Source organism: Histomonas meleagridis (assembly GCF_020186115.1).
Source record: "Histomonas meleagridis strain 2922-C6/04-10x chromosome Unknown contig_67, whole genome shotgun sequence".
Taxonomy (NCBI): Eukaryota; Parabasalia; order Tritrichomonadida; family Dientamoebidae; genus Histomonas; species Histomonas meleagridis.
In genome coordinates, this window is record NW_027150908.1 from 46,778 (window position 1) to 69,676 (window position 22,899).

The 22,899-nt window shown below is 29.3% G+C and overlaps 3 protein-coding genes across 3 annotated transcripts; 1 reads left to right on the top strand and 2 right to left on the bottom strand.

Moving 5' to 3' along the window:
* Nucleotides 1–2,727: 2,727 nt before the first annotated feature.
* On the bottom strand, nucleotides 2,728–3,885 carry GO595_008333 (Glucokinase 1; the record flags this gene model as incomplete). Its single annotated transcript, XM_067921896.1, has 1 exon — nucleotides 2,728–3,885. The coding sequence occupies one exon, from the start codon at nucleotides 3,883–3,885 to the stop codon at nucleotides 2,728–2,730; it is 1,158 nt and encodes a 385-aa protein (XP_067771478.1).
* Nucleotides 3,886–10,646: 6,761 nt separating this feature from the next.
* Nucleotides 10,647–11,063, top strand: GO595_008334 (histone-lysine N-methyltransferase SETMAR-like protein; the record flags this gene model as incomplete). Its single annotated transcript, XM_067921897.1, has 1 exon — nucleotides 10,647–11,063. The coding sequence occupies one exon, from the start codon at nucleotides 10,647–10,649 to the stop codon at nucleotides 11,061–11,063; it is 417 nt and encodes a 138-aa protein (XP_067771479.1).
* A 3,731-nt stretch (nucleotides 11,064–14,794) lies between these two features.
* GO595_008335 (cysteinyl-tRNA synthetase) lies at nucleotides 14,795–16,675 on the bottom strand (the record flags this gene model as incomplete). The annotated part of the gene is made up of 1 exon (XM_067921898.1): nucleotides 14,795–16,675. The coding sequence occupies one exon, from the start codon at nucleotides 16,673–16,675 to the stop codon at nucleotides 14,795–14,797; it is 1,881 nt and encodes a 626-aa protein (XP_067771480.1).
* Between the last annotated feature and the right edge of the window lie 6,224 nt (nucleotides 16,676–22,899).

The window sequence follows — 22,899 nt, forward strand, 5'->3', positions numbered from 1 at the left end:
TGCAAACATTAACGATATCAAGAATATAAACTTCAAATTATCAATATTTGTTGGTGGAAATTTTTCAATTATTTTCGAAAACCATTTTGGATCAAACGGTAACTTTGCATTCGGACAAAAACCTGAATATAGTGACCTCCTTATTCCACTCTTAAATATTTTGAATTTTATTAAATGTGTTAATATTTCCAAGTCATTTTGTTGAAAATAATGTGTAAAACTATTAATGTAAGCTAGTAACGTACAACATTTCATATTCTGATTCTTTTTAAATATAATGAATGCAACCATTTTGTCATGAGTAATAGGAAATGGTTCTTCGTGTATTAGATTTATCATCACTTTGGCATAAGCATGAATCAGCCTATCATATGTACTTTTCGTTCCTGCTGAAACATTTGCGGCTGATATTGTATCAGCTTCAGCAAGTAATTGCTCCATCAATGACATTTTAAATATGATTCATAAAAAAAAAACTTAAAAACAATATTAAAAATTGTGAGCGAAATTACTTTTTTTAATTTTTTCATTTCAAAAAGTGTCGATGAGAATTACACATAATAAAGGCAACTTTTTAAGACGATGACCAAAGTTCATCGTCTTAAAAAGTTGCCTTTATCATTTGTGAATTAACAATTATTTATTACTCAAAAAGTCATTCTGCATTAAACAAACCACAAAAACCATGGTCAGCTTAGGCTCTAACCTCTTTTTCATTTTTTGATCACTTTTTGATAAGAGGTCATCGAATTCATATATCTTAGCAATTATTTCTAATTTTTGAGCCCTTCCACTTTTTCTACATTCTTTTCTCACTCTTTGAACACAATTGTGATGGAATCGTGGAAATGGAATAGAACATTTAAATTCCAACTTTTTGAATACTATGACACAGTATCATAGGTTTTTTTTTTTTTTTTTTTTTTTTTTTTTTTTAGATAATATATTCCCTTGTTCGATCAAGTTTTGTACAAAACGACAAGAGAATTGTCTATTTTTGATTCAAATTCCCCAAAAGATCCATACTTGTTTTAAACACCGTCCAACATTAATTTTCTTCAGCGAATTAAGTTACATCTATTTGAACAATTTCATCAGGATCATTTATAATAGGACATTATAAAGGCAAAACATATGCATCACAAGCATTTAGAAATAAAGTAAATTAATAAGTCACTGTGTTTCTGTTCACTCCTACTTCTCTGGCAGTATCCTTCCAATTTTGATACCCCCATCAATTTAATAAATGAAAAATTTTGAAAGTGGTATATTTGCTGAATGAAAAATACTTCTATATAGAATACTTTTTGATTTATGGCATTTTGGGCATATCTATTTTAAAATCTTTTGAAGAACTCTGAGTACATTTTCATATTTTATTTGCAGTCTTCATATATTATTTGAATGTAGATAATACCCTTTTATATGAGGTAGTACTGCTAATGCAAGAAATGTCGATGGGAAATGCGCAATTATAACATCTGTCTTGCATTAGCAATATTATTGAAATTCAAAATTATCAAAAATAGTAAATCATCCATTTTTTAGCATTACTTGAATCCAAAATCAAATCACTAATACCAACAGAAATAGAGTATGTGTTTTCTATCATAAAATAAAAAAAATTGACTTTAGTCATGAGTACCCATTGTTACATTATATTCGGAATTACGATAGAAAATTTGAAAACTCTTAACATAAAATTTACAACAGATATTTATATGATCGATATTGTTATGAAAATTGGAACCATTATATTGTGAAATGAGTTTTGTATCAAATATTAATTAATAAACAATTTTCAAATTTTAATTTATTTATGTAATTATATTTTATTTCGATATAATTTGTATTGATTATGGCGCCGTTTTTTTGCATTATTATGAAAGATATTCCACCTTTCCCAATTATTGGAATCGAATAAGCAAACTGTAAAGAATTAAGTGAAGATTGGTTTCTATTGTAAATTTTTTATTTCCTTTCTGAAGGTTTCGTACTTTTGCTTTTTGTGCTTTCGTTTTTGGCGACATCAAAAAATGTTAACGGTTATGGTTGCCACTTTTTGAATTGAGCAAAAATGAAGATTGGAAAAAATTCATATGTAGTCCCTGGTTTCGAAATATTTTTACAATGTGATTGACTTTTCGAATTCAAAGTTCACAATTTTCAATTCTCTCAGATTGAATGCCTCTCAATTTTGATATCAAAACGATAAAGTCTGAATTTATGGTTTTATTTATTGATTTAACGGTCATCCGAAGAATAAGTCGAAAAAAATTAATTTTATTTATTTTTTATAATTATATACAATATATTTTTTCTGAATTATCATATGAATAAAATCTGTAAATACTTCATATTTACTAAGATATTCATATTTTAAAAACTTAATTTTGAATTGATATCTGGCCGGACTAATGCAATTGCTTTTGTTATCCATCCCGGCACGAAATGCGTATACTCAGTGTCGAATATAAGTATCACTCCTCTACCTTCCATGTTTCTTCGTGACACCATTCTGGATCCCATTTTCACTTAGCGAAATTTCATCAGCTTCGGTAAGGAGTTGTTGGAACACTTTAGTGACTAAAGCTTCCGCTAGAATTGTACCTCCCCAAAGCTAATTTTTGAGCTTCATTCACAAGTGATGGAAATATTTTCATAATAAAATTTTTAGTGCGCCCACATATATATTTCTGATGATTTTTATTCATATTACATTTCTTTTCAGTCATAACCTTCGTTCAGTGCCCAATCTTTGTTGCTTCTAAACAGCCCCAAAAACGCGTGGTACATCACTCCCATTGCAGAAATGTTTCGGTCGCTTGTTTGCACGAACACAGACACGTTTGACACCCATTCGTTTTTGGTGAAGTGCATGAACTCATCTCTGCACATCGCGATGTGATGCTGAAGAGATTGCGTTCCTCCTTGGAACACGGAGTAAGTGATAAAAACGCTTTTACACGTGAAGCTGATTGCGCACATTCTTGCAAAACGCATCAAAAACTTGAAATGCGTTGAAAGTGCTTTCTGCGCAATTGGATTAGATGAGTCATTTTCGATCTCCCTAAGCGGGTTAATTTGTTTCCCGGGCTCAGGCTGCACTTGAGCAACTTTCATTTCGTATTCGTAACAATTAGATAATCCACGAGCACTGCATATGTCTTCCCATTCAACGTCAGTACCCTTTTTACTGGCTATAAAATTGATCAGAGAGAGTTCGTCTTTGTATCCAGGCTCATCAGGACCACAAAGTTGAACAATTGAATGGCCCCATTCAGATGCAATTACTCGATATGAATCAGGGGAATCAATAGGGACAATAAAGGCTGACCCAAGCCCAAATGCAACTTGAATGACAGTGGCAGTTTCGCTGGAAAAATATAATGGATATAAAGTTGGCATAACATCCATGGCTGGAGGCTTCCAAAGCGAGACAAAATCATCTTCAAGACCATAAAATTCATCTGTGGAAATAAGACCGTGACCAAGAGATTGAATTTCATTTATGAAATTGACTTGGCCATTAGCAAGTGCAAGACCATTAAAGTCACTCCTCTTAAAATGGTTGTCTCCAGTGGCCCACCAATTAGGAATTTCTACAGAATCTTTGGTTATTGGACCTGGAAATGAAAATGTTGTAGCAAGAATAACAATGTTCTTTTGAGTAAGTAATTTGTCAAATTCTTTGACGTGGTTAAGAATTTCTTCCTTAGTAAATGAGCCTTTTTCTGTTTGAACATAAGATATGGATACATCTTGATGTGCTGGATGAATACAAAAAGAAATTCCGTTTTTGCTAACGTGTACACCAAGAGAAGAGGTTTCAAATTCTTCACTTTGGAGAATATCTTGTGAATTATTTTTTTGCTCAAAAATCATATTGTCACTTTCTAAAACCGTTGATAATGAACGATCAAAATCAACTCAAAAAACAGGTAATGTCAAAATATGATAGACAGAAATTGAATGTACGATAGGATAATCCAAATCCAAAAAGTGAAACAAATATTACGTCATCCAATATACCAAAAAATCAGATAAAGATATTCTAAAAATATACATAATTACACTGATATGTAAATAATTGTTAATACATCTTCATCCGGAAGAAACATTAGGGATATTGAGAACCTTTGTTGTAAAAATTACAACAAGAATAATCGAGAAAATTAATTGACGGATTAATATGATGGATGATCAAACTAATCAAATTCTCATGAACTATTAGCGTCATTTATAAACATGCACAACAAAAATTTCTTGATCACAATAATATAACAAATCGCGTAAGAGGATTCTAAAAATGGCACCAGTGCTTCACAATTTCGGATATAAAATAAGTTGGCGTGTTCAAATGCATTAAACCAGAAGACCTGAAATAAAACAATATAGTGATAACGATATAAAATTATTAATAATGAAATTAGAAAGTGGAAAAACAGGAGTAACACAATATTAACTGATGTAACAGGAGAGTTTTTAGTTCGTCATGTTTATCACAACCTTATTTAAAAAAGAATTGTTTATCGTGAAAAATTGAATGACGATAGATTTTTTATCAATTTATCATATGCCCTTAATTTTTTATTATTATTATTATTATTATTATTATTATTATTATTATTATTATTATTATTATTATTATTATTATTATTATTATTATTATTATTATTATTATTATTATTATTATTATTATTATTATTATTATTATTATTATTATTATTATTATTATTATTATTATTATTATTATTATTATTATTATATTTTTTATTTTTTATTTTTGAACGGGAACGCCATTCAAATCGCAAAAAAACCATAATTCTATGACAATGTTTAATAATTATTAAACCCTTTTTTATGAAACACATAGTACCACATGACAATGAATCATTTTTTGATCGTTTAATATTTAGAGAAATTCCATCTTCTTCAATTTTAATGTCATTAAACTCAAGATTTGATAATTCATAAAATCTTAGAAAACCAAAAAATGGAAGAGAAATTGCAGTAAAAAATTCTACATCTGAATATAAATTCTGATGCATAATTTTAGAAATTTTAATCATATTTTCTTTTGTAATTGTTTTTTTTGCTTTTTTATGGGAAACTCCAAGTTTTCTTTGAATTGATTTAATGTAATTCTGGAATTCAAGTGATTTCGTCTCATCATTTTGTTTTTGTGAATTGTAGTAATAAGAAAAACTAGAAATAAATAATTTAAATGTGCTATATTGTATCGGTGGTTGACAAACATTTAATTTGAAGTGTAAAAATCCTCTAATTTTTGCTTCTGTTAGAGGAAATGGTGGAGGAGCTCCTTGTATTTCTTCCATTGTTTATTCATAACTATTTAAATATAATTTATGTGCTAACAGATGAAGGATTAATAGCGAATGCTTCCGTCTCTTTTGTTGCCTTAACGAAGTCTTCAAAGTTCATTTTGTGACCGACCACGGTCACATCATTTTGAATGGGGTTTTACGGTTGTCCAAAAATTTTTAAACATTGTCTTTAAATGGAAGTTTTTGTCAACAACCGTCGCTTCGCGACGGTTGACCGAAAACTTCTAATTTTTCGCACAATCGCTTAAATCTACCAACTTTTTGATGAAGACACTTTATATCAACTTTTCGATATAATTTTAATAATTTTCTGATAAATTTCGCCATTTCGGATGACACACCAAGATGAAGGCAATACATGAATTGTTTGAACCCAAACATTTTTAAAAAATCCACATGTTTCATCCAGCAAAGAAATATAAAATTAAGAATTTAATACATTTACTGGACATCGTGGTGCTGTATGGCTATCAGATCCACATATGCTGCACCTATATTGTCTTCGTTTTCTTGGAACCCCAGGATGATCTATATTATTTCGTGAATGTGTTTTGGCTGGACCTGAAATAAGCAAATTTGGCGGTGGCAGAATGTATTTATCTTCACCTGAAATATGTTCTATTGTTTGTAGTGTATCTAAGGTTTTGTTAAGTATATCACGAATTTCTAGAGATCTTTTTGCGAAAGTGAAATATCTTTCGAACTTATTAATGCATGAAGCATATGCTTTAACCAATCATTATTCGCATTTCGATTTCTAGCAATCGTTGTATAGAGTTCATTAAATTTTGGATAAATGGAACTCCTTCATCTAGTAGGTATATCATCTAATGTAATCAACGGATTAGTTTCAACATTCATTCGGGCTAACAATAAGTGTTTGCATGGAAGGTTAAATAATAAATGATTTCGACAACATGATTCACTGAACTCTTTGTTAAGAACGCCAATATTAATAAGGTCCATGTATTCCGATAATAATAACGTTATAGCAAATGTTCCAATTTATATTATGTTTTTCAATAAATATTTACAATAATATTGTATTATTTTTTTTCTCATTATTACAAATTAAAATTCAGCATTTATTTGATATTATTATGATATGTTTACTTAATTATTTTGAAACATATTTTATGATTAAATATACATTATCTTTTTATATGTTTTAATTACGGATTTTGCTATAAAATTCACGTCGTTCATGTTTTTCTCATTATTATTATTTTCGACACTTAATAGTTCAGAAACTTTCATAAAATTTCCTCTCGAATTTAATAAGAATCATTTAATGTGATATATATCTATATTTTATGAAAAATCATTCTTTAATATTTTGTTCGAAATAATTATTTTCATCGCATGTTTTTCATAAAGTGTAGAACTTTTGAAGGAGATGACCCAAAATCATATGATGGATGTATTTCAACAAAAAATTATCATCATTCAAGACTTAAGGTTCAAGATTTTCAAAATAAAAATTTGCGCATATTATAGTATGTAAACATGAAAGATCATTAATTCCAAATCTGTTCCAATATATTTCGGTTTACCCGCAATTCATATAACATGTATCACATTGAACTATTGAAGAATGTTGTGCATCTCTCATTAAATTGCAAAGTGATCTATGAATTTGTTTTCTTGAATCTATCTCGAAATTATTATTAATATCAAAAATTGTTTCTAAAACAATTTGTGAGCTTCGTTTAATTTTGTAAAATCTGAAAACATTTACATTCATTTTTTTGTGTAAAATTTCGATGTGACTTGAGCATGTTGAGATTCCTAATGTTTGTCTATACCATTTCGATGATTACTACTTTTTGCAATAAGTTTACCTTTAATATCTGTAAATCAAATATTTTTGCGAATTTCATAATAATTTTTGAATCGATTTCTTCATTAACAATTAGTTCATTAACATATGCAATAGATTGAACTAAATGAACCTCGTAAAATGATCCCTAAAGGAATCGATGCATTATTGAATATTAATTGTGGTATTGAATACACGTTAGGACGAAGCATTGATTTGAATATAGAGACTACAATCATTGATATATAAAAATTCTAAAATTCCAGGAGATTATCAAATAAAGCATTGAACTGGCTTATTATCATTAACTAATAAATTTTTTATTATATTGTTGTAAGTGGAAAAGGTACTCCACTTTTTGAGGACGATCATATTCAATTGAAAAAGTGAAAATGTTAAAATATCCCAAATAATGAAAAAGTGAAGCAAAAATATCGATTAATAATATTTGGTGCTTATTCAACAAATTCAGCAGCAATTCCTTATCAAGGAGGTACCCAAAATACAAGAAATAATTTCAATATAAATTTTGATGGCTTTCATTATTGTTCATAAAAAAAGAATAGACATCAATGTACATTGAGATGTACTAGATGACTTTGGTAATCAACATGAACTTATTTCAAAAAGGGATATTATCAAATCGAAAGCTTTATTGGAGGTAGGTTTTATATCCCGTAAAGACATTTGTGCAAGATTCAAATGTTCTAATTCTACTATTTCAAAAGTTTTCAAAAAATTTGGGATTAAATATCCAAAACTTAATAAAGGAAGGAAATCAAAATTTGTTGATCTGAAAATGATTGACACAATTTTGGATTATACCAGAAAATCCCGGGTTGGTTATCAAAGGATGACTGATGTTCTTCTAAGAAAAAGTTTTACAGTTACGGAAAATGAAGTCAAAAGAATATTAGAAACTGAAGGACTTTACTTATTCGAGAAGGAATATAAACCAGATGATGTTAATGATCTAAGGTTTGTTGCCCCATTTGTAAATCAAATTTGGCATACAGATCTGCATTATCTTAAGAAAAATAAGGTGAGGATCAGAAATATTTAATAAGTTTTATTGATGATAGATCTCAAAAAATATTATATTTTGAGGTTCTAAATGATAAAACTGATGAAAGCGCTTCTGCTGCTTTAAAAAAAGCTCTTGATTTGGTTATTGCAGAAACAAATCATGTACCTCACACCATAGTCACTGATAATGGGGGTGAATTCGTTGGTGATGCATTTGTCTCTGTTTTTAATCAATAACAAGTCAAACAATTTCGAATCGATCCCTATACTCCTGAAAAAAATGCAAAGATCGAACGTTTCTGGAGAACTTATGAGCAAGCCAAGACCGATAACTCAACAATCGGTGAAATTGTGGATGAATATAATATGTATTGGCTTCACAAAGGTCTTTACATTATATACAAAAAGAAAATGACTCCACAAGAAGCTTGGGAAATAATGCCAAAGTATGATGGTTCACACAGTGATACGGAACTTCGACTAATTTATATCTAAAAATAAATTTGGCATTAATCTATTTTAATTGATGAATTTTTAATCATTATTGTATGCGTCGCTTTTGAATGACATCTGATCGTTAACCGCCGTACGATAGGGCAAGTGAATTAACGGCTACAAAATATTATGCCACGGTCCACTTATTGATATGAATATGATCGTTATATATATTTTGTCTTTGTCCACTTTTGTTCGTGTCTTTTAATCGTATATTATTTTGCCATATTTATATTTTGCGTAGTTTCTATCGTCAAAAGTGGAGTACTATTTTCATCTAACATAATAAATTTTATATTATAGTGTAGCATTGAGCTCACGATAAAATTTTTTAGCTCAAGTAAAAGTGACATTTCCTTGTGGTGCCCCTGTGTTGACACATTTATGACGGTTAGGGGATTTTTAACGTTCGGCGTCTTAACGTTTTTCACTCTATTGTGAAACATTATTTTTTATACTATTAATTATTGAGAAGTTAATTTAATAAATTCCATTTATAAATGTTATTATATGACATTCATTGTATACATTGATTCGATATATTGTTATTAAGCGGAATCTGACAAGCAGAAGATCATCAGATATGTTTGTCATTATTCCTCGGACAATAAATCGATGACTTGAAATGAGCCTTTCAACATCACTCTCGCTGGTTCCAATCGACACTAGTCGCATTCCTACTTCAAATATTCTTATCGTTTGAAGGAATTTGTACCCATTCTTCCACATTTCTGATTCTGGAATCTCGCCTTCGAATGATCTATTGGCAAATTCATTAGTATCGAAGATCCATTTGTCATAAATCAGCTCTGCATTTTCCGTTGGTGTCTCGTTTAAGCTCATAATTACTATAAATTTCATGATCACATCTAATGATTTTTCGTATGCACCTTTTCTAATATCATAGGCAACTATTTCATCTATACTGTTCTCAAGTTGTTGGTTAACAATGTGATTATATCTTTCTTTTTCAAATAGTTATTTAATAAATGCATTTTCCTCCTGTTCTGCAATGATTGCCTCATTGATCGACGAATTGTTATCTAGTTGTTCTTCTTCATATTGTTCATCCATTTCTTCATCGGATGTATCATCATCAACACCATTTTCTATTTCATTAAGTTTCAAAGTTACTCTTTCAGTATAGTCATCTATAGGGTGTCCGGATAAATTTTAGTATCAGCGTTTGTGTTGAATAATATTTTTTAAAATTTTAAATATAAATACATTAAATGTATGTGATATTTTATTTTAAATATTAGATTTTATTTTTATCTGGTTCATGAGTTATAGTAAAAATAATAATACAAAATCTGTTTATTTTTAAAATACGTTTAAATTTTCATTATTAAAATGAGTGATTATATGAAACATCTCGTCATATATTGGAACAGCAAAAATTTGAAGCCAAATGATATATATAATAAATGTTGTAAAAACTTTGGTGAAGATAATGTTCACTATAGCACAATAACAGATTGGTGTAGAAAATTGTTATTAGGCCAAAACATTCTGGTAAGAAAAACTGGCAGCGGTTTATTTACAGATAATTTTATTGACCCTTTAATTTGTGATCAATTAGAACAAATGCCATTTCACAGTGTCAGAACATTGAGCACAACTTTAAAAATCCCAAAAAGTACAATCCATGATCATCTCCGCAAAATAAGATTTGTTGTGAAGCATTTAAGGTTCGTTCCCCACACATTTTTTTATAAACAAAAATTACAACGTATTGATAAGTCAAAACAACTTTTGAAAATTATTCAACAGGCACGTCACCAATCTTGGAAGTTCTTCTTAACAGGTGATGATAGCTGGTTAATTTTAGAAAGGATTTTGAAATTCAATGGCTCCAGCCTGATCAAAAACCTTTTACAAGACCTAGAAAAATTATTTCAACACCAAAAAGAATGCTAGCGGTTTTTTGGTCTCCTTTGGGATTTAGAATAGTTGAAATGTTACCTCATGGTAATAAATTTAATAGCGTATACTTTACTGAATCTATCTTAAAGAAAATTGTAAAAACAAATCCTCAGCAAAAGGAAGGGCGGCCGAAAAGGAAAGTTGTGGTGCATATGGACAATGCGACACCTCATCGGTCAAATGAAACCAAGAAGTTTGCCACCAAAAATGGGTTATTTTTATGCCCTCATCCAGCATTTTCGCCAGATTTAGCACCATCAGACTTTTATCTTTTTGGTGAAGTTAAAAATGAATTAAAAGGTTCAGGGTTTGTCTCAGAAGATGAACTTTTTGAGGCAATTAAGTCAATATTGGAGAAGATCACAAGAGATGAACTTGAATCCGTCTTTATAGAATGGGAAAGGAGACTCCAAGCCTGTATTGATAATGGGGGTGATTACATTGAGTGAAGTTTACTTTACTATAAAAATTTTGTTTGTAGCATTTTCTGATATTGAGATACTAAAATTTATCCGGACACCCAATATTGTCTTTTTTTCTATATATTCTTCTTCATCTGTATTATCAAGCCCAATTTTGTTAATTAAATTTTCCATTAGTTCATTAGCAACTTCGTTTGATTTGATGATTTTTTCTTCGTTGTGGTTAAATCTACTCGCTTTTCCCATGTAATTATTTTTCCTTAGATAATATCAGCCTGGCAATGTCAGTGTCCATGCTGCCCAAGCTTCGGCTGGTAGATAAACTATAATAATTGCTGTCAAGTGTGCTAGTTGTTGACTCGAAATCCTATATGATTCGGGTTCTGATAGTAGATTCCTATTTATAATTATTCTATAACATTTATAATAGGTTATGTATATTGTTGGAACAACATCTTGGAAATGTGATTGTTCGCATTCAAAAAATAAAACAGCTAGCTTAATTGGTAAGAGAATAATAAACATGTCTTTGTATACTTGTGGCATTGTTGAATATATGGAATATGTGGATTGGAATGTATGAAATTTAGTGTGATATCACCTATTGATGTGATGAATTCTTTCATATGGGGCGAAGATCCGAATGATACAGCATATTTTCTAAAGAGTATTTAAATTCAATGGGTATTCAAGTATTTCTGAGTGTTGTTATTTCTTTCTGAAAATATGGCGCTCAAATTCTGAGGGCATTCGATTCCATTCATCATAAATTAAAATTAAAGTATCTTGATATACTACTTACTTTAATCAACAAAAAAAGGATATTATGTTGTAATATAATATATTAGTAAATTTAATATAATATAATATTGCAATTGATATAATTCTTGTTCATTCATTTTCAAACTTAATTTGCTTATTGTTTGTTCTCATTTATTCTGGTTTGTTTTTTTAATTCATTTATATTTATCCTTGCTTATTCTTGTTTATTTTCTTAAATAATTCTTGTTTGTTCTTGTTTATTATCATTTATTCATTATTATTTATTCTAATTAATTCTTGTTTATTCTTGTTTATTCATTGTTTGTTCTTGATTTTTCATTGATTATTCTCATCTGATTATTCATTTGTTTGCTTATATTTATTATCACTCATTCTTGTTTATTCTTTTTTATTCATTGTTTGCTCTAGATTTTTCATTGCAATGTGAGGCCTTGCATTATCTTGTTGCAGCACCCACTTTCCTTGTCCATATACTTTGTATGCCTCATTTTCAACACATCACTGCCGATTATGATATCAAAAACATATGATTCAGTATTCACTGGTCCCTCAACAGATATCAAATTACTTATGATATTGTAACCGGTTACCACCGGTGGCACCCCAAATCATTACTTTTGGGGGATGTGCCACTTTTTCAGAACAAATTTGTGAAGAATAATTATCACTTCTTCTCCACATCCATTGATTCCCATTATATAACCAACTCTCGTTCTAAAACACTACTTTCTTGTAGTTGGTTCCATTTTGTAGTTGATAGTTTGCCCATTGAATGAGGATTTTTTTTGCATGTTCCGTTAGTTTAACAGAGTTTCTTGGAGGGATAAAGCTAAACCCTATTATCTCATTCATCTTATTTTTATACCCTAATAGATTAATTTGTGAATATTTGCATAAAACCAACAATTTGATTAAATGACAATTCCATTAATAATGTTCAAAAGTAAAATTTTGATAAATCATAGAATTTAATAAAATATCAAAACTTTTATGATTTAATTCATATCTCGAAGGATCAATAAAATATTAGATAAGAAGTAAATCACAATCTTTTGAGACATATAAAAAATAGGTAATATTTGATTCGTCTATAAATTTCCATTGTCGACATAAAATTGAAGAATTATTAATATTTGATGTTGATTAAAATTCATTTCTTTAAAATTTATATTTCGAAAATATAAAAAACCCCATCAATCATATTGATTGCATTCTACTAATAAAAAATGATGTGAATTAATTTTCATCGCGTGTTATTATTCTTTGTTTTGAATATATTATTTATTTTATTTAACTTTTTGAATGTTTCATAGCTATTTGACGTTAAAAAAAACGTAACAAGCCTTCGCAACGTTTTTTGCACCCTAAACGTTGAAAAGTGGAAATAACAATCAGAAAATTTAACGTTGCCCATGTCTGGTTTTTCAGGAATTAATTACATTTTAATGAAAAAATAGTTTTTCGTGAAATCCTCTCATCTCAGATTGTTTCAATGATAATTTTAGATTGCTCCAAAGCTGAAGTCAGTCTGATGATTGACTAAGGAATGATTTAATAATAATAAAAAATTATTTAAATAAAATCTAATGTGATTAATCAAATAAATGATTTTTTTTTTGATTTATTCTTGCAAATGGATATGCATTCATTTTGCAAGAACATTGTGATCAGTTATATCAACACCCATGCCATTTTCCTTTACATATGATATTATTTTTTGTGTTTGTGTACTTTGGGTATCATTATATCCCATGTTAAATTGAATTTTTGATCATAACTTGTTTTATATTGTTTTTGTATTTTAATGTTTTTAAAATTTTCTTTATTGTTGTCGTTATCCTTATTAATTTTTACCCGTGAGTTTGGTAAATGACAATTTCCAATTAATGCCAACATGTAAATTTGGCACTTTCCAAAAAAGTGCTGGGTGAAATTTCAATTAATTCTCGATCCGCCTGAAGCTACGAATAAAAATTAAAGCATGCTTTAACCAAATTTGTTTTAAAAATAGAGTTTATTAGTTATAATAAAAATAATTTTACTTATTGTCAGGGTGTTGGTCAAGTAATAAGAAAAACTGGTCTTGTATTGTTGTCCAATTTTCGTTAAACCATCGTACCAAATCTGTCTTTTTCTTGATAGTTTTGGGGTCAAAAGGTAAATCATGTTTTTTTGATAGAAACATTGCAATATCCCTATAAACAATTGAAGTTGGTTTGATGGGTTTATGATTTTTCTTTAATAATAACAAGTGATCTTCAATAGCTCTTTCTGCACGAGACTTGTTACCCACTTGGATCCCGCCTTCCTTTGAATCAAATTGATATAATAATTCATTAAGACGATGTGTTGCAACGCCTTTTAAATCAGGATGGTTATGACAAATCGAAATGATATCACTGATAATTTCTAAAGTTTCTTGAAGTTCTGGAACATTTGTTTCTTCTTGCATTAATTTTTCATATAACATGTCAGATGGTAACTCAAGCTGAAGTAAAGTAACTCAATCATTTGTTTTCAAGATGAATAATAAAACAAGTATCCCCGAAGTACAACAGTACTTAAAGTTGTTTTTAAGAATTTAAAGATGAAACAAAATGAAGGCAATGATAATTTTTCATGTAATTTTATATGAAAAATATTTTTTTTAATAAATTTGAATAATTCTATAATTATATTATTATATTTTTATCTAACTTATTGTATTCAATAATTACTTAAAATATATTATATTATTAATTACATTTTTATACAGTTTGTACCTGAAATGATCAAAAACCGCTGATTTCCCAAACAAACACACTCAATTCACATGCCGATCAAATTACATCAAAGAATACCGTACGAGTAAAGCAAAAACTTAATTCTATATCATATTTAGAAACGCAAAGATTTTATTTATAATTTTGTTCTATTTTAGACAATGAAATGTTTATTTTCGAAATTTCTCATAAAAATTTTAATTTTATTCTGATTTATTTACTTTGATTTGCCTTGTTAAATCTATCCTGCATTAACTTCTGCTGCTTCCTCAATTTATTTATTTGTCCTCTTGACAATGGTTCACCTTTTGCATCCTTTGTTGGGAAACCTGTTTCATCCCATTCGGAATATTTATCAGTTTGTTCTCTAAAGAAAACCGCAGGATCGACGACAACTGCCTGTTTCTTGTTACCCTTTTGTTGCTGTTGTTGTTTCTTAACTTCTTGTGCATGTTTCATTTGCGCTTGTTTTTTAAGTTTCGCTTCGACATCTTCTGGATCGCAAAGTTTAAATGTAACTCCATTGTTACTATCTTCGAGTCTAATTCCAAGTGCAGGTAATGTAATATCTCTTTGCTTATCCATCAATGACAAAATTGATTTCGTATGTTCGTCAAGAAGTTTAATTGCATCATAACGCTTTTGTGCTTCTTCATCATTGTCGGGTCGCGGCTTTCTTATGTCGACTCCTAAAAGTTGTGCAATAGCTTTCGTATCAGTTAATAACGAACGTGCAGGAACACGAATTTCTTGGCGATGATGTGCAAGAGATTCTGCGACAGCGCCAAGATTTGATGCTGTGCTTTCGGATAAGTTGCATGAATCTTTAGTGAAGCCTAAGATATTCATAATACGCTTTATAAAACGTGCGGATGATAATATGAGTCCATTGTTTGGTTTCATGGAATTTGCACTTGTAATAAGTTGTGATATTAATTCAAGAACTTGTGGAATATTGAAGTTATTAGAGAATGCGGATTCAACATCAAGCGATGTCTTGGTCAATAAAAGTGAAAATTCATTATCAACTTCATTGAATTCATGAACATCAGTGGCATGTCCAGTGCTATGAATGGCTTCCGCATTTTGTAAGAAATTGGTGATCTTACTTAAGAGGGAATTCGCATGTTCGATTAAACCATCAGTAAGTTCTAATACTTTTTGCCATGGAACAAGTGCAAATGCCATACGAAGTGTGCGCCAATCATGTGTTTCTAATGATGACGAAATCGTTTTGAAGTTGCCAAGTGATTTTGACATTTTCTCGCCATTAATTTTAAGCTGTCCGGTATGAATCCAGATGCGAACCCATGGATCAACGCCAAATTTGGCTTGGGATTGCGCAATTTCATTCGTATGATGTGGAAAACGAAGATCAATCCCGCCACAATGAATATCAAAATGATCACCAAAGAAAATTCCTGACATCGTGGAACATTCAATGTGCCAACCTGGACGACCTTTTCCCCAAGGTGAATCCCAGAAAGGTTCGCCTGGTTTGGTAGCTTTCCATAATGCAAAATCAGCTGAATTCTTCTTTCCAAGCTCAGCAAGATCATCTGATTGTCTATTCTCCTCGGAATATGAACCTGCTTCAAGCTCTGCATATTTAAAGCCAGAATTTATGTATTGTTGAACATCAAAATAAACGCTTCCAGCCTTTTCATAAGCAAAACCTTTTTCAACAAGGGTCTTAATAAAGTCAATGATCTGCGGAATAACTTCGGTAACACGAAGAAGTGAATCAGGACGACGAACATTGAGAGAATCCATATCTTTGAAAAAAGCATTTTCACGGTTTCGTGAATATTCAAATATGGTAGAACAACCGGTTTTCCCTTGATTGAAAGAGTCGATGATTTTATCATCAATATCAGTGATGTTCATGGTCCATTGAAGTGGAATATTGAAGTATTCGCTTAGGATACGACGAATCATATCAAGTGTAACATAGGTCCTTGCATGACCAAGATGTGAATCTGAATAAACAGTTGGACCACATGTATATACACGAAGAGGTTTTCCATTTTCGATTTGAATCGGGGATACATTTTTGGTTAAAGTATTATATACAGAAACACCAGTATTTTTCATTTTTTAATATGGCCATAAATTGAGCTGTGGGAATAAAGTATACAAAAATTGTGGGGTTTTTTTGACATGCTAAAATTGGATTTTGCTTTATTTAAAACGGTTTTGAATAAATTTTATCAATTGTTAATATTTCTTTAAGAATAGCAACATTTAACTTAACATTTATTGGATTGAAATTAAACTGGTAAAATGTATTTTTTAAGATTGTAAAATTATTAATTTTTTTAGTTCAATTCACCGAAAATTAGATTTTGTTTTAGGAGTAAGATTACAATTATTATAAATAAAATCATATACTTTATTAATCACTTAATTTGGTAAGCTATTAATTGAGGAAATAGAGGAAATAATGTTATTTCATCTTTTAATTTGATTCCTCCTGCATCATTATGAACCATATATTAACGTTAATTGCAAACTCATTAGTTATATTGCAATCAGAGTTATCATTTAAATTTATAATTTGTTGAATATCACTTGGTTGAGGAATAATTATTTTAATATTAAGATCATTAAGGATATCATTTACAGATCTCACAACAACACTATTTTTATTATTTGTAATAAATTGATATTGTTTTACAGGTGATTTATGATTAGCATTTTACTTTGGAGGAAATACTATTAATGATCTTTTACTTTCATCATGAGAAGTAAGAATATCAAAATTGGTTGATTTATATATCTTTATCAACTAATTTGAAAAGAAGTGTTTTAACAAGAGTTGATTGCTTATCCATAATTATATAAGAGTTATTAATAAGAGAAATGTTTTTTTATAATTATTTAACATTCACCAGATCACTAGTGATCACCAGATAAATCCTATTATATTGAAATGGAAACGCACACACGCTCTTACCCAAAAAATATATATCTTTTTATTATTTCTTGTTTCACTAATTGATTTTATAAGATCATTATAAACGTTAATTAATCATAACATGATATTATAACAAAACCTTGTTTTGTGTGTTCAAAACTTTTTTATTTTCCCCTTTTATCTTATAATCTAAAAACATTATTAATAAAAAATAATGTTAATAAAAATAACTCACCAATCACAGTATTTTATAAAGACTAAGAACCTGAAACTAAATACCTATGGAATGTCCATTGGATCAATTACTTCGAATGCAAATTCTTTCTTCGTTGAAGAAAATGGAATTGATTTCGAAAAGCTTCAATTACTTACTAATCTTTCCTTTATTAACTATAGTTTATGATAAAGATGGGGGTGAAGAATCATGGTCAAAATTACCTTTATCGCATTTATTATGATAAGCTTATCTCGAAAAATGTTATGACTGTTGAGAAGGGAAAAGCATAGCTTACAGCAGTATGTTATCAAGCAATGTATTTACATCCTGAAACTGTTACATTTTGTCCTTATCATCCAATAATAATATTGAAGAAGCCAAGAGAAGGACAAATGAATTGTGCTATTCTTTCGTGTAATATGTGCTTTTGCTTGAGTTGTAATGAATGGCATCAAAAAGATATTGTAATAAATTTCAATGGAAAGATACCCACAAATTGTTTATCAAACTGAGAAAATCACGGGCTGTAATCATATTACATGTGCGTGTGGAGCTCGTTGATGTTATAAATGTGGCGCAGAACCTTTTAAAACAGGAAATGATTGTTATTTCTCTCATATGGGAAGGGAAAATGGGAGTTCTTTTACTTAGGCTTTGACTAAGAGAATCTTTTCTAATATCTGCTTTATTCTATTAAATTTTTATCATGTTTCTTATTTATATGTTCTTTCTAAACAATAATTTTATTAATAATCAGATAATAATTTATGATATCAGTAGAGTTAACATTTGTCTAAACTTAAGCTTTTAAAATATTTAGCTAAATGTGGAATTCAAAATCAAAATAGAATTTCTATAAATTTGTTGTATCAAAATAATTATTAAGAAAATGATTAACGATTTTTAAATCAAATTTAAATATCATTAAAAACAAAAAGAATTTATTTTTTATTTTAATATATCCTGATTTTCTTTTGATAATTTTGACGTATCCAATTTATTTTTGAATCTTTTAATAATTTCTTTAATTCCCCAATCAACAGTTTCCTTTGTTTCTATGATAAGATCTATTGGGTTATTTGCTATCCAATTGCTCCCGAACGAAGGCAACAAGAATCCATATTGCAATGATATTTCCAATTCTTTTGACACATTCATTAAACCCTCGAGAATATTTTCGATATATTTTTGCCCAATTCCAAATTTATCTTCTTTCGGAAACACATACATTAATTTAACAATCGATTGAACACTTAACATTACAATTGTTGAAGATTCGATTGCAGCTGTTTCTCTTTTATATTGATTCATATCTTCTCTTGAAACAATGAAAAACATTTGCTTAATCACTTGATTAACTCTGTTATTAATTGGGTTCTGAATAAGATTACGATTTGGCGTAGGACTTCGGTTGTTATGTCGAAGATTGGAACGATCGATTTGACTTCTTCGCCAATTTGAATCATGGAATAAATGCATTGGCACTCTTGTGCTTCCTGACTGATGCAGAAGCTGATGTTTTCGTCTATAACTTTCAAATAATGGTAAAATGCATTCTTTAATGACAATGTCAAAAATATGACCTGTCGGATACTTAAATAAGAAATTACGGCTGATCTCATTACCACCAGAGATATGATATAAGTCGTTGTACGCTAAAAATTGGATGTAACCTGTGGACTTTAAGCCTTGGATGAGACGTTTATTATTTGATGAGGCAAAACTAATGTTTTCACCACTAATAACAGATGTGGTTGCTAAGAAAAATTCTGAAACAATAAAAACTTTGATCGAGGATATTAAAAGTTGTGTTGAAAAGAACATGAAAATAAGACCAATAATAATTGATATTAAAAAATGTGAATGGTAGGTTTCAAATACTTTCTGAAAACGAGATTTTTTTGTAAAATTAATATATGGAACAAAATTTTGTTCAAATGTGAAAATAAGTGTTATAAAGAACGCCATAAAGGCTGCTATTTGTGGATTAGTTGAAGCAGAAAGAAGTTGTATGTCTGTAAAAAGGAAGAAACAAATAAACCATATTATTCTTATGAGTAATTTTTTTGCAGGAAGAACGCGCCAAGTTACTGGTACACTTGTAAGAGCTTTAATATGGATATATGCTAAAGCAATTAGAACCATGAATGAAAGGATCTCGAATTCCCATGAAAATTGAATGCCAAATATAATTAAAACATATTGATAAATAAAATCGATTATAACATTAAATAGAACTGCCCAAACAACAATTCCTATGATTTTGTATAAAATTAATTTGGACTGAAATCCCAAAAAATCAGGTTCCATATGTTGCCTTTGGGCGCTGAATTGTCACTTTTTTGAAATAAAGAATATTGTAGAACGGTTGACACGGAATACTTTTCGACAGATTTTTTTTATTTAAATATCCTATAAAACACATAAGACAATCTTTTTTGACTCAGTTATTTTTTTTAGCAAAAGATATTATTGAATGAAAATTGATCGATCATCAGATGTGTGAGTGTTACTTGTGTGACACACTGATCAGTGTATTGGGACATCGAAAATGTCTCTCCTTATAGTTCTAAATTGGTTAAAAAGCAACAACCAGTAAACAGACGCAGAGATATACTCAAGGAAGTAAAATCATTGAAACTTACAATTAATAAATTAAATCATCAAATTGAAAAACTGAAAACAGAACCCTATTGCTCAAAAACAAATTAAACACGTCAAAAACTGATCAGGAAAATGATTTCATTAGAAAATTTCAAGATCCCCATGCTATTTCATCTTATTTTTGAAAGTGTTTCCCAATTTTATTAAGAAAAATGGTTTTGCAGATTCCAAAATAACAAATATATTTAAAAATTTAGCTAAAAATATTAATGAATTGCCACCAATCAATATCATTGGATGCGTTTGACGCTGGATGGCTTAAATTAGTTAATGATCTAATCGAACGCACACCTTCATTCGATAGTATTGAAGAAAAATATAGGGATTCATTAAGAATACCATGCAGGAGAGTTAAGCTGCTTTCGGAATTGGATATATATTTACATGGATTAGTCACTTACGATGATATTCTTTTGAAAATTTACTTAATATGAAGTTCATATACTAAAATGTATACGCTATAGAATAACTTCAAAAAAGTCACATTTATCTTGTTATCTTATTATGTTTAATAGAAACATTATCAAGAATATGATGAGTGCTTAATGAAACTTTTCCCTCATTTTTTCCAATTAACATTATCAGAAGCAATTTTTACCGATAATATAGATAGAACTTCAATATTAAATTAAATTACTATTTCGTTTGCAATTATTTGAATATATAAACAAGAATTCTAAGAAAAATTTTTGATAATTTTGTGTCACAACTTTTTCAATCTCATATAAAAAATTATATGCACAACTTTAAATTGAGTTTTTATTGGGTCTTTACTGTAATTGTATCTCCAGCCTCAATCATTTGGATAGAAGTATAACGTTGATAGCATGAAGAAATCCATCTTCCTTGGGCTTTAATTTTGCAATCAGCAATTCCAGCCAATGATGCTTCATGAGCGGCCCCTTTACGAAAAGAATATGTTGAATAACATTCTGGATTCACTCCAATTTTTTTTTATGCAATTTAAACTTTCTCCTAACTGTTCTATCACATACAGTTAGGGATTTGAACGTGTCCCAGGAATCATAGTGGTCCCATACGTTAAAATACGTTAATAAATAATATTTAATAAAACCTCATTTTTCTCAATGTCAACATTAACACTAGCAATGCCACTAGATGAAATTAAACAAAAATTAGATACTATTTATATTTCTCAAATATTTACTCTATCATTATTAATAAATCCTGACTTTATGAACTTAGAATATAAAAATCATCAGCTTTATTTTCATCTACAAATTTGCATCTGAATTCGATAATATTACTTCCACTTTTAATCAACTAGCATTCGACTTTAATATGTGTCGTAAAACGATATCTAGAAGTATCTCAAACTGCCCACAAGATCCAAAACCTTTAGGTCGACATAGAGCATTAGATGAAGATAAAGAATAAATAATTGTTCAAGCAATTATTGATTCATCTAATGGAGGTCATGCAATGACCCAAAGGCAGTTATTATATTTTATCAAAGAAAAATTTGATTTATCTATAACAAAGTAATGTATAAATCAATTTTATTATAGAAATAGAGATAAAATTAAAAAATGTAGATCACTCTCTCAAGAAGACACAAGAATGACAGTTCCTAGAGAGCATTTATAATAACACTTACAAAACATGCATAAACATGTGGATGGAAGGTTAACAAAATATATTTTTAATTTAGATGGAGTAGGAACTTCATCTTGGGAAGATCGAAAACCGAAGAAAGTTTTTGTTGATGTCAAAATTAACTCAAACAATGTTCATCATTCTTCAACAAGAAAAGTAACGCATATGACACTCCTTACATGTGTTTCGACAGCAGGTGATGCTCTTACTCCCATGTTAATAACCAAACACTAATATAGTAATGATTTATGATAAAACGGCTTACGACAAGATGAAGATGTAATGATTCGGATTCGAAATCCACCTTACGTTGATTCTGAGTTATTTAAAGAATATATTAATGATGTATTGATATCATATATCAAATGTGTTATAGAAAAATATGAAGTTAAGAAGTATGTAGCAATTTTATTAATAAATTCTTATCGTGGGCATTGTAACGTTGATTATTTAAAAGTTTCAAAAGAAAATAAAGTAAGTGTTTAATGTTTTCCTCCCCGTACCACAAACATTTACCAAGCCCTTGATTTGTCATTATTTGGCGTTTTTAAAAAAATCAAAAATACTGTTAAGGATAAAGAATACCAAAAAATGGTTGAAAATGCAATTATAGTTATATAAAAAACATACAAGCAGACCACAACATCATTTAACATTCGTGGGGTATTCAGGGCAGGAATAAGTACTAAAACTGTTGCTGGTAAGAGAGTTGTTGAATTTGTTGCCCATAAGCTGGTTTCGAATCCGGGATTTCATGAACTTTTAAATTTTAATATAAAAATCGATGAAGTCAAAAAGAAAAGGCAACACAAATTCGGCATCGTGAATTCTGAATACCTTCCACCTGGTCGTACTTTAATTAGCAACGAAACTCCAAAATATGAAGATGAAGATGAAATAAAT